This window comes from Bubalus bubalis, chromosome 16 (assembly GCF_019923935.1).
Source record: "Bubalus bubalis isolate 160015118507 breed Murrah chromosome 16, NDDB_SH_1, whole genome shotgun sequence".
In the NCBI taxonomy this organism is placed as follows: Eukaryota; Metazoa; Chordata; class Mammalia; order Artiodactyla; family Bovidae; genus Bubalus; species Bubalus bubalis.
In genome coordinates, this window is record NC_059172.1 from 33,366,011 (window position 1) to 33,385,219 (window position 19,209).

General features: G+C 52.2%; 2 protein-coding genes across 4 annotated transcripts; one reads left to right on the plus strand and one right to left on the minus strand.

The window, feature by feature from the left end:
- The first annotated feature begins 382 nt into the window (after nucleotides 1-382).
- On the plus strand, nucleotides 383-12,916 carry ART1 (ADP-ribosyltransferase 1). Of its 3 annotated transcripts, XM_044929418.2 has the most exons (6): nucleotides 483-508; nucleotides 7,062-7,173; nucleotides 7,463-7,574; nucleotides 8,038-8,815; nucleotides 9,767-9,808; nucleotides 11,267-12,916. In XM_044929418.2, exons 3-6 carry the CDS (start codon nucleotides 7,512-7,514, stop codon nucleotides 11,362-11,364), a joined length of 981 nt encoding a protein of 326 aa, XP_044785353.2. In that variant the 5' UTR covers nucleotides 483-508; nucleotides 7,062-7,173; nucleotides 7,463-7,511; the 3' UTR covers nucleotides 11,365-12,916. The 3 variants fall into 3 exon arrangements, with proteins under 3 accessions (XP_006064807.4, XP_044785353.2, XP_045018862.1); XM_006064745.4 differs by lacking the exon at nucleotides 7,062-7,173 and having other exon boundaries at nucleotides 383-508; XM_045162927.1 differs by lacking the exons at nucleotides 483-508; nucleotides 7,062-7,173 and adding an exon at nucleotides 7,223-7,333.
- CHRNA10 (cholinergic receptor nicotinic alpha 10 subunit) lies at nucleotides 12,691-19,157 on the minus strand. The gene is made up of 6 exons (XM_006064744.4): nucleotides 18,082-19,157; nucleotides 17,608-17,788; nucleotides 16,491-16,636; nucleotides 15,784-15,938; nucleotides 14,591-15,123; nucleotides 12,691-13,148 (listed from the first exon to the last, which is right to left on the minus strand). The coding sequence occupies exons 2-6, from the start codon at nucleotides 17,687-17,689 to the stop codon at nucleotides 12,691-12,693; spliced, it is 1,374 nt and encodes a 457-aa protein (XP_006064806.3). The 5' UTR covers nucleotides 17,690-17,788; nucleotides 18,082-19,157.
- Nucleotides 19,158-19,209: the final 52 nt, after the last annotated feature.

The following is a 19,209-nucleotide window of genomic DNA, read 5'->3' on the forward strand; positions in this document are numbered from 1 at the left end:
GGCACCCCAAGAAAGACCCCAAGAGATGGCTTCAAATCTAGTCATTGAACAGTGGTCTAGAGTGAAGTGGAAAGTCCTCCAAGATCACATGACCAAGAGCACTGCAGCTGGGACTCAGACTCTACCCAGAAATCTCTCCTTACTCCTCAAGTGAGTCTCCATCACCTGAAAGGATCAATGAGGAGATACTCCCTGAGGTCAGGGATGCTGAATGCAGGAGCAAACCCAATTAGGAGACAGTTGTTCCAGCCTGGGTCTTTGATTTCTCTCTGGGTTCAGGGATTCGCTTTTTTCATGGGAAGAGCTCTTGCCCAGAACACCCTGGGCTGAGGCTAGTATTCCTGAGCCTAGAAGAGATGTCCAGAAATAGATGGGAGAGTGTCACATTTCTGAGCAGCTGTGTGGGGAAGGTACAAGAGATGGTATAAAAGAGAAACTTGCCCTCCCCCTCCCCTGGAGGCTGTCACTGGAGACCAACACCAGCTTCCAAGCCCTGGAGAAGGTCTAGGTAAGGGGCATACGACCCTCCTCCTGGGCACTGGGCACAGAAAGCTGTTTCTGAAATGCAAAATTTGGGGTGTTATTGGTAGAGTTATAGCAGTCATTAAGAAAAGGTTCAAGAAACCTTTTATCTTTGTTCAGACTGCTATAACAAAAATGCCACAGACTGGGTATCTTATCAACAACAAATTATATATATATATATAAAGTTCTGGAGGCTCAAAGTCTGAGATCAGGGTGCTAGCCTGGTCAGATGGCAGCTCTATTCCTGGTTATAGCCAGCACTTCCCCACTGGGCCCTCACAAGTTGAAAAAGCTAGTGAGCTCTGTGGGGTGTCTTTTATAGGAACAGCAATCCCAAGTCATGAGGGATCATGAATTATGAACTAATGATCTCCCAAAGGCCCCACCTTCTGATATCATCACATCAGGCATTAGGGTTCCAGCCTATGAATTTTGGGGAGACACAAACATGCAGACCATTGCATATTTGACAAAGAGGTCTGAGATACTAGGGAGGCTGAGGCCATTGGGAAACTTGGGGACTTCTAGGGAGGGATTTGGAGTCCCAGTCCCAGTAGGGCTTCCCAGGTGGTGCTGGTGGTAAAAATCCCTCTGCCAATGCAGGAGACCCAGGGTTGTAGGTTAAATCCCTGCATTGGGAACATCCCCTGGAGTAGGAAATGGCCACCTGCTCCAGTATTCTTGCCTGGAAAATTTCATGGACAGAGAAGCCTGACAGGCTATAGTCTATGAGGTTGCAAAGAGTTGGACAGGACTGAGCAACTGAGCACAGGCTTAGGTCACAGCTTTAATGCTTTTGGCCCAAAAACCATTTTGAAACTTCTAGGGAGTTCACACAAAACAAGCTTAAAGTAAACTAGAAAATATCCCCAGTAGGGGATGTTCATCACGGGCCGGGATGAGGGGAAATCAACAAGAGAGGTGCCCTGAGCAGGATGACAGGAAGGACAGAAGGGCAGCAGCTGGGCGAGGAAAAGGGGTTGCCAGTGCCTCCACTTCCTGACCTTTCAGGCCCTCCCCACCACTCTGGCCCCCACACCATTGCCCCCAAACTGGTCACTAAGCCATCAATCCACCTGCTCTGCAGGTGTCTCCATTATTAGTGACACCCAGAAAGCCTCTCAGACTTTCAGCAAACATTCCAGGAGGCCTCATGTGTGCCTGGCCTTGGGCTGAGCCCTGGGGACACAGAGTGGGTCATATCCAGTCCTACCCTCAAGGAACTCACAGGCCAGGAGGGGAGGCAGACTCGGAAGGCAGCACAGTATGACTAGCACAGTGACAGAGGAAAGCACAGGGGATTCAGGAGGCCAGAGGAGTCGGAGGGCTTCCTGGGGGAGGTGGCCCCTGAGCTACTCCTGGAAGAGTGGGTAGCAGGAGAAGGGCAGCCCCAGCACGTGGAGGGAAGCAGCAGTGCCTCATCTGGGACTTCGTGCTGTGCCATCCATGTGAAGCAAGGGTGGAAGGGCACGAGGCTGAAGAGGTTGGGGAGGACCAGGTCACAGAAGGCTTCAAATGCCAGCACTCTGTCCTGAGGGTAAGAGCGAAGTTTTGTTTTATATTGCCTTCTTTTTTCTTTCTTGTAGTGTTCTCATCCCTTCCCTCATAATTTTCATGTCTGTATTTTGAGATATTTCTCCCAGCAGGTTTGGCACAGAGGGTTCTGAAGCAGGTGAGGAACATCATCAGCTGTGCTTCAGACTCATTGTTCTCCCTGCTCCAGGGGAGCGTGGAGTTGCAGGGGCGACAGTGGAGGCAGGAGACCAGGGAGGAGGCAGGAGCTGACCAGAGCCTTGGTGGGGGAGGTGGTGATGGGGAAAGGGAAGGACCATTGAAGATTAACTCATACTCTGCACAGCACTCCTTGGTAACCAATCTAGTGTTTGATGAGTGAATGGAAAGCCAAGTAATCATCTTGGGTGACTGGATGAATAACAAGGATGGCAGACTGCATGATACTTTTCTGATGGAAAATTCAGAGGAACTACCTTGAGCTGGATGAAGCCCAAAGAGAAATTCATCACAAGGATCCCGGGGTATTTCTCGGTACCCAAAGGCTAGAAGTGAAGAGTCTCTGGAAACCCAAGGAAGTGCCTCACTCTACCTGCGCTTTGGCTTCAAGCCACTCTCTTTGCTCCTCAGCCCTTCTTCTTCTTTCCCCAGGGACCTCATCTCTCCCTGACTTCAGTACACCTGTGATTCTCAAATGTCTCTTGTTGTCCATTCTGCTCCCTCTCAGACATTGGCCCCTGCAGACACACTGAACTGTCCTATGTTCACACAGGACAAACTGAACTATGTGATCATATATTCAGTACATTCTTTAATTGATCATCTACTATGTGTTGAGATGAGCAAGATGAGATTTCAAAGTGTAGTCTGCTTTCCTCTGTATTTCCAACTTACAGCATGGGAACCTGAGTGTGAGCCTTGATTTCCCCCATCTCATCTCCTAAATCTCATCAGATACCATGTCCAGTAAATTCTACATAGAGAGGTAGGGTCCACTGTCACTACCAATACCTTAGGCCACATGATTCAGTGTCCTCAGTCTGACTTCATAATTCTCCTTCCCTATTCTAAGCCTAAAATCTTTTATTTCTGTGTTTCTGTAGGATAGAGACAGGGCAATGGAGAGGCAGTGAGAGATACAGTTGGCTTCATGTTTTTGCTGTGGGCCACAAAATCTCAGAGGCATGCAAACATTTATTCTCATGCTCCTGGGTCTTCAGGTTGACTGTAGATGGGCTAAAGTGAGCTTGGATGGGCAGCTCTGTCTCAGGCTGCCAGCCTCCCTCAGCTGGCTGCCTTAGTTGGGCGCCTCCTTGTTATGGGCTGGGCCCACATCTGCTCCTCTGGGGCCCAGGCTGGAGGAACAGTTCTGGGCTATGTTCTGATGGTCTCTGACCCAAAAAGAAGGCCTTCTCTCTGGTTTGGGTTCCCTCCAAAGCAGACCTAGAGGCAAGGACTTGGGTGTAGTGATCTTATTTGTAAGGTGGTCTCAGGAAGTACAAATAAAGGAGTGGCAAAGTGAGACAGAGAAGAGAGACAAATGCCCCTGCAAAAAGTGTGTGACCACTGCGGTCAACTATGTCTCTCTGGGGACCCTCTGTGGACTAGGGAATCTGACGTTCCACCCTCACTGGGTGAGAGTTGTTCTGGGAACATTAAATCTCCTGCACTTTGGGGCTGCCCTGAGCAAGCTCCCCAGGTGATGCAGAAAGGCTTGGACACAGGAATATATGGAACACTAGGTCCATGGGGTCGCTAAGAGTCGGACACAACTGAGCGACTTCACTTTGACTTTTCACTTTCATGCATTGTAGAAGGAAATGGCAACCCACTCCAGAGTTCTTGCCTGGAGAATCCCAGGGATGGGGAGCCTGGTGGGCTGCCGTCTATGGGGTGGCACAGAGTCAGACATGACTGAAATGACTTAGTAGTAGTAGTTGTAGGGGTGAGAAGCTGTCAGATGCTTGAGAATTATTCATTGCTCCTGTGTTTCAACCTGAAGGTGAGCTGAGGCAATACCATGAATCAGCAGTGGCAGGTATACTCTTTTATACTGCATCCATCTATTATCAAATCCCAGGAAGGACTCTGAGTGTCTCACTTAGGTTATGTGTCCAAACGTGAACCAATAGCAATGACCAGGGCATTAGAGTACCGGTTTGGGGGTCTAATGTTCCCCTCATGAGGGTACAGAGTTAGGAAAGCCCCCAGTGAACCCATGGACTGGATTTTCCATAAGAAGAGGATCTATTATAGAAGTTCAGGTTTCTTTGGGGGATTCCAAAAGACCACAAGAGTTCAAGTAGCTTTTTGCTGCTATATACTCTGCCCATTTACATTCTATCCTGGAACTAGGGAGCAGTATTTCATGCTTTAGTCCCCATTGTGATGCCATGTTCAATTCTATCTACTCCGTATCTCCTCTAGACAGCTCATCATTTAAACCCACTCCTGGTGCAAATGTGTCTTCATCACGCTCTTTGGCTTCTTGTAACATACATCACATGCTACTTGAAATTCCCCATTCCAGCTCTGTCTCCACCTTAAAAGAGTTTAAACAAGCAGGGATATGGGTTTTGTTTTTGTTTCATGATCACAGTTTTATCCTCAGCTCCTGGCACATTACAGGATGCTCAAGAATTTTCTGTTGAGAGGCTTCCTTGGTGGCTCAGTGCTAAAGGATCCACCTCCCAATGCAGAAGACACGGGTTTGATCCCTGATCTGGGAAGATCCTGGATCCCTGATCGTATGGTGCACAAAGCAACTAAGCCCGTGCACCACAACTACTGACCCTGTGCCCTGGAGGCTGGGCACGGCAACTACCGCAGCCCTAGTGCCCTAGAGCCAGTGCTCCACAACAAGAAAAGATGCTGCAGTGAGCAGCCTGAATACCGCAGCTAGAGAGTAACCCCTGCTCGCCTTGAGGAGAGAAAAGCCCATGTAGCAACGAAGACCCAGCACAGCCAAATATAAACTAATTAATTAAATTATTATTTTGTTGAATGAATGAGTAAGCAGGTTTTGAGGGAGGGAAGATAAGGAGTTCAGTTTGGAACATGTTAAATTTGATAAAAACCTGCTGTTAACTCCGTTGCCCAGAGAGGCTCACACCGCAATTTAAACTGTGAATTGGCAGTGATAAGATCTTAGATTGGGAAACAAAATTATAGCCACAGAACATTTCCATGTCCTAGGGTCATTGATCTATCAAAACTTAGGTCCCACCAAGAGGGGATCAGGGAGCAGGGATGCTTAACCTAAGCAAGACTAGGGAGGGTGTACATCCACCCTGAGAGTTGTGTAAGGTCTGTGTGAAGGCACACAGATCCATCTTCTGAGAACTTTCAGTTTTCATCAGATCTCCACAGATAAAAACCACTAACTATATTATGGTTTGGATAAAAGAGGGAAAACAGAAATACCTAAGAATCTGCTGATATGCGCCTAGAGTATCTCTGCCAGGATGACAGGAAATGGGAACACTGGTACCTCTGGGGAGAGGGGATGGGGTTGAGGAATCAGAGAGAAGGACATTTCACTGCATGCCTTGTGGACTATAAATTATGAAAAATGAAAATGTACTACTTTTTGAAACTTAAAACTTAATAATATTAAAAAATAAAGCTATGGGGTTTCCCTGGCAGTCCAGTGCTTAGGACTCTGCAGTTTCACTGCTGAGGGCCTGGGGTTCCATCCCAAGTTGGGGAATTTACCTCTTGGCTCACTACCAGGATGAATCATAATGTTATTTTTTTTTGCCACACTTCACGGCCTGTGTGTTTGTGCGACCCCAAGGACTGCAGCATGCCAGGCTACACCTCAGGTGTGCCCCTCCCCCAAAAATAACATTATGATTCACCCTGTTAGTGAGCCAAGAGGTAAATTAGAAACTAGATACCATTTGCGCCCACCAGTTAAATGGAAATTAAGGGATTCATAATGGCTAGTAGTGTTGGCAAAGACTTGGAGAAAAGGGCACTTTTGTCCACTGTTGGTGGGAGGTGAAGAGGGACATTTTGGATGGCAATTTGGCAGTGGCTATCTAAAGGAACACTATTCAGATCCTTTAAATATCACCTTGATAACTTTCCTTTAAAAACATGCAGACAAGTAGATAAGGATTTATATACACAACTGATCACTGCAATATCACATGCAATATCAAAGACTGAGGAAAAAACACTAAGGGCCCATCAATAAGGAAATGGTTAATTAAATTATGGACTAACTCTACTATGAAATTCCATGCTGCCATTATAACTAACAAGGTAGATACGCATGTATGACATGGAAGGAAGTGTATGGTACATTATTTCCTGGGAAAATGTTGCAGAATGTGTATATGTAAGCATGTTTCCTTTTTCTTTTTGAAAAAAGTGACAGTAAGAAAACCAAAAATAGGCTGCACACAGAAAACTATGTGTGTATATATACTTAAATATTATATTATTTGTATGTACATCAAAAAAGGTCGTGAAGGGTCCCATTACCAGGAAAACAGCAGGCCTGGGTAATAGTGCAAAGGGGACATGGAGGGAGAAGAAGAAATGGGGGCCTTGGGCGTTGTGATTCATTCATATACAATGAGCATGCGTTACTTGGTAATAAACAGAAATAAAGAAGCACCACCAACTTGGAAACTGTTCCAATCTTGACCCAAAGCTGGAACACCTTCCTGGAGCCCTGCTCTGAGCCTGTCCCTGAGGTCCTGCTGCGGCCTCACCAACTGACCACTCCTGGATCTGCCCTGTTTCAGCCTCAGGTCCCCACGAGGGGAAGTCCGGACCTCTCACTGTGGAAGTCAAGCTCCTTCAGGACTGACCCCAAGCTTTCCAACATTCCCACCCTGCACCTGCCACACTAGAAAAAGTGTCTTTCACTCTTTACATTGTGAGAGTTCCTACCTCCAGTACCTTTCCTGTTCCCATTCCTGCTGCCCCTAACATCTTTCCCTCTCCAGACTCCAGTCTTTTCTCTCCCACCTCCATTGACTGAAGCCTTATTCTCCTCTTTATCCCATAAGACCCTAGTCACATGTTCCTCCTCCAAGAAGTTTCCCATGTTCCTTCCAGCAAGAAGGGCTCTCTCTCTCTTCTGAGCTTCCATTTCTATGCTGTGACCCTGTGCCAAGCAGTGTAAGTGACCCAGACCAGGTATCAATTCATGTTTTTTGTTTGTTTGTTTGTTTATGTATTTAGGCCGCGCTGGTCTTACTCATGGCGCACAGGGTCTTCCACCTTCACTGTGGCACGTGGGATCTTTTTAGTTGCAGCACGTGAACTCTCAGTTGCAGAGGTGGGATCTCGTTCCCTGACCAGGGAACAAACCAGGGCCCCCTACATTGGGAGAGTGGAGTCTTAGCCTCTGGACCACCAGGAAGTTACAATTTGTCCTTATTGAACTGTGCAGATTCTCTTTTTCCAGGTGAGGAAACTGAGGCCCAGAGAGTGACTTGACCAGGGTCATCTCTAACATGCAGAGCCCTGCCATGATGTCTCTGTTGCTTGTGTCCATGGGCCTCATGGAAGCACTTCAGGTACGGTCATCCTCTGCTGTCCCCATCCCCCAGGTGCTGGCTTCTGAACTCTGCCGGGTGCTTCCTTTGGGGATGGCTCAGTCTGAGGGAACAGCCCTGGAGCCCAGTCTCAGGGCATCTATTGCTGGTAGTTCCCAATCCCCTTCCCCTCCAGGCTTCCCTTGTGGCTCAGCTGGTAAACAATCTGCCTATAATGTGGGAGACCTGGGTTCGAAAGATGGCCTGGAGAAGGGAAAGACTATCCCCCCGCACCCCAGTATTCTGGCCTGGAGAAGTCCATGGACTGTATACTCCATGGGGTCACAAAGAGCTGGACACAACTGAGAGACTTTCACCTCACTTCCCCTCCAAGTGTGTTTGGGGCCCTTCATCTCACTCAGCTCAGTGGAGGGGGGAGCTGGATAACAGGGCTCCTGTTCTCCTGGGGCCTAACCTCTCAATCCTTGCTGCTCCCCTCTCACAGGCCCAGAGCCACCCCATCATACGACGAGACCTCCTCTCTCGAGAAATGCCCCTAGACATGGCCCTGGCCTCCTTCGATGACCAGTATGCTGGCTGTGCCGCAGCCATGGCGGCTGCTCTCCCGGAACTCAACCGCACAGAGTTCCAGGCCAACAAAGTGTACGCTGATGGCTGGGCGCAGGCAAGCAGCCAGTGGCGGGAGCGCCAGGCCTGGGGGCCCGAGTGGGGCGTCAGCCCTACCCGTCTGCTCGTCCCCCTGGGCTTCCGAGAAGAGCACGGGGTGGCCCTCCTGGCTTACACGGCCAACAGCCCCTTGCACAAAGAATTCAACGCGGCCGTGCGTGAGGCGGGTCGCTCCCGGGCCCACTACCTCCAGCACTTCTCCTTCAAGACACTCCACTTCCTGCTGACCGAAGCCCTGCAGCTGCTGAGCAGCGGCCAGCGTCCACCCCAGTGCCACCAGGTGTTCCGAGGGGTGCAGGGCCTGCGCTTCCGGCCGGCCGGGCCAGGGGCCACCATCAGGCTGGGGGGCTTTGCCTCCGCGTCCCTGCAGAATACTGCAGCCCAGCACTTTGGGGAAGACACCTTCTTTGGCATCTGGACCTGCCTTGGGGCCCCAATCAAGGGTTATTCCTTCTTCCCTGGGGAGGAGGAAGTGCTGATCCCTCCCTTTGAGACCTTCCAGGTGATCAACGCCAGCAGGCCAGCCCAGGGCCCCTCCCGCATCTACCTCCGGGCCGTGGGCAAGCGCAGCACATACAACTGCGAGTACATCAAAGGTGAGCAGGGCACATGTCAGCCAGCAGCTGTGTACAAGCTGGGCTTCCCCATCCCATTTTCAGGGGACACGTACACAGTCTAAGCCAGAGCTGGGCACTTGCCTGCTGGGAGGGTTTTCTGACCAGCACAGGTGTTTTTGGCCATCTGAGGGCCAAACAGACTTGATCAGGCTTCTCTCCCAGATGGAAGCTGTTGCCAGAAATGAGTGTGGGCCCCCACCATGTTTTCTGAGAGGAGTGTGTTTTTTGACTGAGCAGAAACCCTGGGCTGTGCGTGTACTGGGTCAAGGTGACAGTGAGGTGGTGAGACAGCGTTTGGGTGCCATCCCCTAAAGTTCCATTTTGGGTTCTGGCAGTTTGGGTTCTCGGGTGCTTTCCTCTCCACCATCCCAGGACCAGGCAGAGGAGTAATCATGAGGATGGGCACAGGTCCTTAGTCACTGAAGGGCTGTGGGCTGCTGGTCCTGGTTGAGGGATGCCCAGGGGCTTGTGAGGCTATTTCCCAAGTAAGAGGCAGGCTGTTGGCTGGATCCACCGACCACATCCAAGTGGGAGCAGGTCCACTGTGGCTTCAGATCCCACCGTGGACAGCATCATGAGCACGCATGTTTGATGGAAAGTGACGAAGACTGGCAAAGAACGTAAACTAGCCCCTCCCTGGCTGGGACAAGACAGGGGAGAAGGAGCGGTGGGTGCAGCATAGAGGCAAAGTTACAGGCCAAGGGAGGAGAAGGAGAGCCTAGATCACCCTGGCTTTGAGGGCTGGGGCCTTCCTGGCCCCGTTGCTCGTGGGTCTAGTCAAACCCAGGCAAGGGTGGTCCCACTGTAAGGAAGCAGAATTAGGGGAAAAGGCACCAGTTTCTCTGAGAGCTAGTCAGGGAGGTACTCTGGGGTCCCTTTCTGTCCTGAGATCTATTGAGCCTTTGATTCTTTGCTGTTTCTTTCCTGCAGACAAGCAATGCAAGTCTGAGCGCTGCCGTCTGGGTAACTCAGGTAAGGGCTGCAGGCATCGGCAGGACTCTGTTCGGAGATGAGCTGACTGCTCTGGGTCTGGGCCCCTTTCCTAGGTGAATATCCCCCTTAAATGAAAAACAACCCTCTTTTGATTAAAAAAAAAATTGACTTTCTTAAGCAGACACCTGTGGGGGTTGCTAACCTTTCCCACAGGGTGTATATGTGGGATACGTGGGGTGTATATCTGGCGAGCTGACACACCTGCTCCCCTCCACCTGGGCCTGGGGCCGGCCCCTCCTTCACAGGAGGTCACTGATCAGACCCCAGGGAGCTCCAGGCTACACTGAGGTGACAGTGGGAAGGGCCACTCCACAAAGCCCTCCCCAGGCCTTGTCCTCCTTCTACGGGGGAGCCCTCTGTCTATAACTGTGCTCAGAACTCCCTCAGACTACCTCCCAAGGTCAAGGTCAGGTCATGGGTGCTGGAGACCTGGGCTTTAACCCAGGCTCTGCCCCAACTCTGTGACCAGTTTTTCCTCTCTGAACCTCAGTTTCCCTATCTGTAGCATAAGCATATTGGACTAGATGGTCCCCAGATTCTCTGTGGCCATGACTCTTCTCTTCTCTTGAACACTTGCTGGCCCAGGGTTTGCCTGAGGCATCACCTCTCCAGCTGGGAACAGGCCATTCTCAGGGAAGAAATCACAGCTGCTTTTCACCCTGGGGTCCTGCCTCCTCCCTCAAGGCTTTTAGAACAGTGGGCAGGAAGGAGCCTCAGCCTCCACTTTGCTCCCACCCTTCTCCATGGCACAATACCACTCAGGGTTCCGGGCACAGGAGTCCTCACCGTGACCCGATGGTGCAGATACTGTCATCACCCCTGTTCCACGGATGAGAGACACAGAGAGGTGAAGCAACCGGCCCCACACACAGACCTAGCAAGGGATGGGGCCCAGACAGCCTGGCCCTGGAGCCCAACTCTGAACCACCACACCAGGGGGGCCCCCACCTCACGTTATTCTTACTGCGCAATAATCAACTGGAAGGAGGTGGGACAGGAAATACTGCCCTCATTACATAACAAAGTGAGGCCCAGAGACAGAAGTGACTTGCTCCAGACGACAGAGTCATCTGTGGCACAGTCAAGACCAGCCAAGTCTCCCGCTTCCAACCTGCTTGAGTTCTGATAATGTCATTTCAGGCACTGGGGAAGTTTAGGATTCCCCCTCGCCACCCACCTCCCCTCCACCAGTGCCTCTCCCACCAGAGTCTGGGCAGAGGAGCAAAGATCAGCATCATCAGAGTTCGCTCAGATCTCTACCCCACTTCGTCCCGCCCTGCAGTGCCTCAGTTGTGTCAACAGGAAGCTGGGGCATAAACTTAATGACCTCTGAAAAGGGAACTGGGACTCTCCTTGTCTTTTCATCTCTGTCTACCTTTCTCCCTAAATTCTTCCTCATTTTGTCCCTGAATCTCTCTGCCTCTGTTTTCCCTGCAGCCGTGGGTCAGAGCCCCCTTTCTGCAGTCTGGGCCCTTCTACTGCTGCTCTGGTTCCTTGTTGGTGAAGTCTTTCCAGAGAGTCCGGGCCTCCTCTAATACGTCAGCCACTGAATGGCTCTGCCTGTAGCCTCTGCCCAACACGAGGATGTCAGCCACATGCGTGCTCTGAGTGTGGCGACGATCTGGGGTAACTCCATCTGCGGGAAACTCTGGGACCTTCTCTGGTGGCTGCCGGGCCTGATAGCAGGAAGAAGAAAATGTGGGGACTGAGCCTCTCCCAGGGGTCTAGGAGTCAGATGCTGAAGAGAGGTGGGGGGACTGCAGGACAGGTAATCACTCACCTGGAGATAGATTATAGTAGTTCGGAGGCATAGTGATTGGAGAGAAAAGTACTTGGCCATGGTATTCACTGATGTTACTCAAATGCCTCCCATGTGCACCTGGACAGCTCCTTTTCGCTCTTCCAGAAAGACTTCTCTGACTCTCCTCCTTGCTAGGTTAGGGGCCCTGCCTCTGGTCTCCCATCTGAGGGCAGGGACTGCGTCCAAGGTACGCAGGTGGTCCCAGAAAACACGTGGAAGTCAGAAAGGAACAAACACCTTGTGAGTGGCTGGTCTTTGTCCTGCCCCTACCTTGGGCACCTTCAAGCTCTCTGGACGTCACTGTGTGACGCTCACACAGTGAGAACGCAGAAGGATTGGACCTAAATCCAGAGAGGAGAGAGCAGGGAAACAGCAGAGAGACCTTTAGGGATCTCAATCAAATGCCAATCATTTTCTTATCAGCAAAGATGTAATTTCCACTCCGATTCATGGGTCCTCAGGTCCCTAAGAGGCTGGATTCCCAACTTGCACCACCAAGAGCCTAAGGGTAAGACAGGACATGGAGGAGATGCGAGGCACACATTACTTTATTATGAGCTGGAGCTTTGGGGCCAAGTCCTTATGTGGCCTCCTGCTGTGGAAAGTGGACCAGGAACCCTGTATCCCCAGTCACCTTCTCTGAGCCCCTAGACAGGGTCAGGCTAGACCGAGTCTCTGTAACAGCAGCCACAGGGGAAGGAAGAGAAGACAGGAAATGGGGCAAGGTTGTCATGCCTTCACACTCCCCACTGAAAGTGTCTAAACTCAGCACTGAAGTTCAGTTCTGTCCCTCCCAAACTGCACTTCGATCTTGACCCTTCTCAGAGTTCCTCCTCTGCAGGAATCAGGGGAGCAGCAAGCTCTGATTTCCCTTAGAGGTTAGAGTGTGGAGGAGATGATGAATACTCCTGGTCCATGAAGTGAGTAGTGCTGAAGAGAGGATGTCCCAGGCTCCTAGGCCCAGTGGAGAGATGCCGGGTGGCCTGAGGGTTGACCACCACCTGGCCTGGCTGATCCATCCCCATCTGGAGGTGCTGTGGCTGCAGCAGACCCCCGGGACTCACAGGGCCCGCACCAGCACCAGAAGGCTCATGACCAGAGCCATGGAGAAGAAGACGCCCAGGAAGAAACGGTCCATGACCCGGGCCAGGCGCTTCCAGTCCTCATGGCGGCGCTGGGCAGCCCGGTGGCTGTGGAAGGCATTGGCGATGGCAGCCACGTGACGCAGTAGGGCTTCCTGACGGCACAGACACCGGGGCTCATGGCAGGGACCTGCTGGGGGGCCAGTGCCTCTGTCAGGAGGCTGGGGACTGGGGGATGACTCAGGTGGTCTAGACTGCCCACAGGGCTCCCCTCGTTCCCGCACACACAGGCCCCGTGCCAGGCGTCCTAGCAGGAGGGCCCGAGCCCAGGCTGGCACGGGGCGGGCACTGGGACCACAGTAATGCAGGTTCATGATAAGGATGGTAAGTGCCGTGGAGAAGGTGACCATGGTCATGGTGGCCATGTAGTACTTTCCTGCAAAAGAGAGAAATGGAACTGAGGCCCAAAACAAGAGCTCAGGGGGCCAGAGCTCCCCAGCTGCCTGAACACAAGGAGGAATGAGCGCATCCCCCATCAGGCTCTCAGGACCCTCGAAGCAAAATGGAAAAAAGTGGGAAGGAGGTAAGGGCCAACATCTCCCCTCCCACATCCCCACATCTGGTTCTCAGAAGCTTCCTGCTCCCTGGTTGATACCCTCACTGCTAAAGCCTGGACTCACCCACAGTCCCCTGAAAGTCACACTCTTAAATAGAACCACCATGACCTGGGCAAGTTACAATAGAAACTTCCTGGTGGATTCCCAGGTGGCTCGAGTGGTAAAGAACCCCCTGCCAATGCTGGAGACATAAAGAGACTCCAGTTCGATTCTAGGTTGGGAAGATTTCCAGGAGGACGGCATGGCAACCCACTCCAGTATTCTTGCCTGGAGAATCCCATGGAGAGAGGAGTCTGGCAGGCTACAGTCACACAGAGTCGGACACGACTGAATCGACTTAGCACGCATGCACACAGGTCTGTGGTGCTGCTCCCCTGAGTTAATAAATGGGTGTTCTTTGGAAGGAATGATGGAGCTGAAACTCCAGTATTTTGGCCACCTCATGCGAAGAGTTGACTCACTGGAAAAGACTCTGATGCTGGGAGGGATTGGGGGCAGGAGGAAAAGGGGACGACAGAGGATGAGATGGCTGGATGGCATCACCGACTTGATGGACGTGTTTGAGTGAACTCCGGGAGATGATGATGGACAGGGAGGCCTGGCGTGCTGCAATTCATGGGGTCACAAAGAGTTGGACACGACTGAGTAACTAAACTGAACTGAAGTGTTTGAGAGAATGCCTGGCATGCAGTGAGTACTTAAGATGTTTCGCCTATTATTCTAATATTGGTGAATGTTGATCATCCTCCAACAAGTCCTTGAGTAAAGACCAACTCCTGGACTTCCCAGGTGGCACATGTGGTTAAGAATCCACCCACCAATGCAGAGGACAGGGGGTTCCATCCCTGGTCCAGGAAGATTCCACAGGCTGCCAAGCAACTGAGCCTGTGCGCCACAACTACTGAAATCTGCGTGCTCACAGAGAGTGGCCCCCACTCTCCACGACTATAGAAAGCCCTCATGCGCCAGTGAAGACCCAGCACAGACATAAATAAATAAAATTAAAAAACCAAAAGAGACCAACTCCTTCCACCCCTACAAGTGTGGGAAGGGCTGTTTTCCCTGGAAGGGGCCTATCTCTTCCCTCTCCATCTCAGAACAAGGCCGGGCCCCAAGATGCTCAGCGGGGCCCCTCGGTTGACCCAGGCCAGTCCGGCAATGGCCCTTGCACCTGTGGAGGGCCTCATGCGCCAGCCCCCGGGGTGGGGGTCAACCTCCCCGCCAGCCCCTCCCTGGCCACCCTGGGGCCCTCAGAGCCCACCGATGAGCGGCACGCTCTCTGCCGGTGGCATGCTCTCGGCCAGGATCAGCTGGAAGACGGTGAGCGCCAGCAGCACGGTGACGCCCAGCGACACCTTCTCGCCCGAGTCCGCGGGCAGGTGGAAGGCGAGCGGAGCCAGCAGCGAGATGAGCACGCAGGGCAGCAGCAGGTTGCACACGTAGGCGGCGGCGCGGCGGCGCAACAGCAGTGTGAAGGTCACGTCAGGGTAGGGCTCGGAGCAGCAGCCGTAGGTGAGCACGCGCCGCCGGGCTGGCATGCCCAGCACGCGCCACTCCACGTTCTCCACGAAGTCGGCCAGGCTGGCGGCGGCGCCGCGCGGCCGAACGTCCAGCTGGTGCCCGCCGTGTGTCCACGAGCCAAAGGTCAGGCCGCAGCGCTGCGCGTCGAACGGGAAGGCCGACACGTCCACGCGGCAGGAGCTGCGCGTGATGGCCGGCGCGTCCCAGCGCACTGCGCCGTCGTGCCGCAGGACCACGTTGGTGCTGGCCGAGGCCTGGGCCTGCGCGTCCGCCCTGCGGGAAGGGGTTGGGGGTTGGGGCTCCCTGAGGCGCCTCGGCGTTGGATGTCCGGGCTGACCCTTAAGAGGGGGGGTGCGACTCCAACCCTCTGGGGGACTCACAGTGGGCCCTCTGTGTCTTTGGAGGCCTAATGGGGCCAGGGCCTGCAGGGCCCAGAACGAGACAGGTCTAGTCCTAAAGGGGACACGGGATGCACGGTAACTTTTCTTGGGTGCCATCTGCAAAGTGCCTGAAGGGGCCCTGGGGAAAATGTACGGACTCAGGCCCAGAAGGGTGAAATGTGACATAAAGAGGTACCTGTGCCCCAAAAGCCTGGCTGCGAGGGATATAGAACTAGTCCTGAACCACACAGAGGGTTCCTGGGAGACATTCAGCCTGGATTGGCTTGGGGGTGCTATCAAGGGACTGTGAGGTCCCCCAGTAGGTCGTTGCCATGAGCTGTGGTGTCAGGAAGCCCTACTGCACCACACAGCCACCACTGCCGACACCTTCCTGGCCGTTTAGAAGGCTCCCAGGGCAAAGCTTACTTGGCGCCCTAGAGTCAGGTTTGGTTTGGGGGATGGGGAAATAAGTGCATCCCCAGAGCCAAGGGCATCCCCAGAGCCAAGGGCATCCATCTCTTGGGTGGAGGGGAGGGACCCAGGCAGGCAGTACTTGTTATAGAGTACGATGTCCGGCCTCCACACGAGACTGCTGGGGATGCGGATGGCATCCAGACCACCATAGGTGTCAGGGTCCCATCGTAGGTAGGCGTCTGTCCACTCCTGTCGGATCCACAGGTACAGGGTCAGCACCTGATTCCGCTCATCCTAATTGGGGGCAGAGAGCAGGCATAGATGTGGACACACGTCTGTGCATACCCTGCCCCGTGTGTGCACACTCAACTGCAGAGCTCTGGTCAGCACCCCCAGACCTGACTTGCCCACACAGTCCAGTCCCCACACAGTCTTGCTGTGTGACCTTGGCAGGCCCTTCTCCCTTGGGCCTGAGTTTCCTCGGCAGTTACATGGATGGTAATCTCTGCTAGTCAGGAACTCGAGTGTGCAAGTATTGGGCACATTGTGGATACCCAATGGTTAATAGCCAACACTTGGTAGCTGTTATATTAATGTTTCCAGGAAAGAATTGTTTGGAGAGTAATCCTAGACTCCCATCCCCCATTCCTTTTTTTTTTTTTAACCTCACCACGCAGCATGCGGGATCTTAGTTTTCTGACCAGAGACAGAATCCATGCTCTGCTGCAGTGGAAGCTTGGAGTTTTAACCACTGAACCACTAGGGAAGTTCCTCGTCCCCCATTCCTTTCCCATTCCTTCCTCCTCCAACCATTCCAGCACACTCTGTGGTTGTACAGCAACGCACCATATCGATGATCTGGGATAGTGTCACCTCCAGGGTTACATTCAGGGCCTGGTCTGTGTCTGCCACAGGTCTCAGGGCACTTGTGTAGTTGGCAAAGAGGTCGTGGAACAGCTTGTGTGCCAGCCTGCCCTCGGCTCCCAAGCACTCTGGAGGACCAGTAAGAAGGAGTGTCCACGGAGGCCCCAGAGCAGGGGCCTTGGCTCACACCCTCTACCCTCCACAAGACTGAGGCCCTGTCAGTGCGTTCGCTGTCTCACAGCTGTCTAACTCCCTGTTCTCTGTCTCTAGTTCTTCCCTGCCTGCCTCCGGGGACAGATGCAATGAGGCTGTAGTGTGAATAGTTACTGTCTTCTGAAGCAAGGCTGATGGGTTTCTGCTCCACCTGCCCCTTCCTAAGCACCTGGATTCTGCCTGCCCCACCACAGATGCTGGATTAGACCACAAGAGTCCCAGGCGCCACATAGCATGGGGGATGTTAGTTCCTGACCAGGGATCAAACCCATGGCCCCTGCATTGGAAGCGCTGTCTTAACCACTGGACCACCAGGGAAGCTCCTGAGATATCAAGCTTTTAAAGAGACAAATTCAGCTAGATCAGTAGCTGCTTGAAAGAAAGTGAAAGTGTTAGTTGCTCAGTCGTATCCAACTCTTTACTCAGTCGTATCCAACTCTTTGTCTACCCTGTGAACTTTCTAGCCTGCCAGGCTCCTCTGTCCATGGGATTCTCCAGGCAAGAATACTGGAGTGGGTTGCCATTCCCTTCTCCAGGGGATCTATCTTCCCGACCCAGGGATGGTACCTGGGTCTCCTGCATTGCGGGCAGATTGTTTACTGTCTGAGCCATGGCTCCCCAGGCCTGCTAGATAAAGCCCCAACTCACCCTTCACGATCTGGTCTGCCTGGCTTTTCCTGCCCTATCCCTGGGAGCGCCCCCCTCAACTGCTCCCACCCCAGTTAGGCAAGCCCCATCTTGCCCTCTTCAGCTCCCACTCTTCCAAACTCGCCAAATGGAGCTTTTTCCCAGCACAGGAATGAAGAGAGAACATGTGGAGATTTGGGGAGGATGGGAAGAATAGCAATGCCCAAAGAAGCCAGGACCGGTCTACTGAACTTCATACCTGGAAGGAGTGGGAGCAGGAGCAGAAGTCCCAGGCTGGAGACAGAGATGCCGAGGCTGAGTTGGTGGCTCCCGGGGCCCATGGCTTTGCCACAGCCAGAGGAGGGGCAGATCTCTGGGAGTGAGCCTCCTGGCTTGACCTGTGGTTGCGCCAGGCCCGGCAAGCGTGGTGTGGACAATCCCTGGAAGTCAGAAGGAAGACTGGGATCTCTGTTGGGCCCAGTTAACCTCCAGGGAGCCCTGCAGCCCTTCCAGCTACCTCACTCTCCTATTTGTACCGGCCCTGGAATTTAAGTACTTAGGCCTTGGCATCTACTGTTTCTCCTTCTCTGCTGGTCTTTGCCTCTCCCGGCCTCTGGCCTGTTCTCTGCCCCCTAAACCGTCTATGTCTTGCTCTCTGTCCCTCTGTAACTCTTTCTTGGTCTCTGCCTCCCTGACCCTGGTCTTCCTCTTTCCACTTTCTCTTTTCTCCTACCTCTGTTTCAGCTCCCTGGACTTCCTTAAGGCCTTCCCCTCAGGACTCTGGGTGAGCCTGGTGCATTCTCAGCAGTACGGGGGTCCGGGACTCTGTCCCTCCGAGGCACAGGACAGCAGGCCCAGCCCCCTTTTCCTTTTATTAGCTTAATTACAGAGTTGGGACACCTGTGTCCATGGGAACAGAGCAACTGAAACTGACACCTCAGGTCACTGGGACCTGAATTATTCAAATTCTGTAAGGTAGCACTCAGGCATAGCTCAGGCCCAACTTGGGGGATTGGAGATTTCAGGGTCAGAATCTGCAGGAGACTGGGGCTTAGAGGTATGAGGGGACAGGGCCTGTGGATGGCAACTGTCCCTACAGCTCTGTCATCTTTGCTGAGTTCTTTAAAAAAAAAAAAATTTACTTATTTATCTGACTGCACCCAAGTCTTAGTTGAGGCATGCAAGATCTTTCTTAGTTGGGGCATGTCAAATCTAATTCCCTGGCCAGGGATCAAGTCTCATGGACAGAGGAGACTGGTGGGCTACAGTCCGTGAGGTCACAAAGTCAGGCACCACTGAGTGACTTTAAAAATAACACAGAAGTATGTGTAATATGATTTAAGAAATGAGGATTGAAAAATGAAAGAGCAAGTGGATTATCAAGAATGAGCAGGTAGATTTCTCTCCCCATTCTTTCTAGTTTCTCTTTCTGAGACTTCAAATAAATATATATTTAATTAATTTAATTTTTATTAATTTATTAAAATTAATATATTAGACACAGATGAAGAGGCAATTAATGAATTCAGAGACAGATGAAGAAATTACCAAAATACAACACAGGGAGACAAAAAGAAAATGAGTTTAGGAAACAGGAAAGAATCTGAAAGAATGTGTTAAATATGTATTTAATTGGAGTCTCAGAAACTAGAAAGCATGGGGAGACCCAGCACTAAAGAAATGAGAGACGAGAGGATAAAGAGAGGAATCAAAATCAGGAAACAAACAGAAAACAAATAATAAAGTGTTAAAGTCAGCTTCCCTGATAGCTCAATTGGTTAAGAATCCACCTGCAATGCAGGAGACCCCAGTTTGATTCCTGGGAAAGATCCTGGGAGAAGGGATAGGCTACCCACTCTAG

Excerpts from the sequence above, each read along its gene's own strand:
- ART1 (XM_006064745.4), top strand. The coding sequence starts at position 7,512 with ATGCAGAGCCCTGCCATGATGTCTCTGTTGCTTGTGTCCATGGGCCTC. Across the intron at positions 7,575-8,037 it reads GCCTCATGGAAGCACTTCAG|GCCCAGAGCCACCCCATCAT; the intron begins GTACGGTCATCC and ends CCCCTCTCACAG. Across the intron at positions 9,809-11,266 it reads CTGCCGTCTGGGTAACTCAG|CCGTGGGTCAGAGCCCCCTT; the intron begins GTAAGGGCTGCA and ends TTTTCCCTGCAG.
- CHRNA10 (XM_006064744.4), bottom strand. The coding sequence starts at position 17,689 with ATGGGCCCCGGGAGCCACCAACTCAGCCTCGGCATCTCTGTCTCCAGC. Across the intron at positions 16,637-17,607 it reads CCTGCTCCCACTCCTTCCAG|AGTGCTTGGGAGCCGAGGGC; the intron begins GTATGAAGTTCA and ends CTGGTCCTCCAG. Across the intron at positions 15,939-16,490 it reads TATCCCAGATCATCGATATG|GATGAGCGGAATCAGGTGCT; the intron begins GTGCGTTGCTGT and ends GCCCCCAATTAG.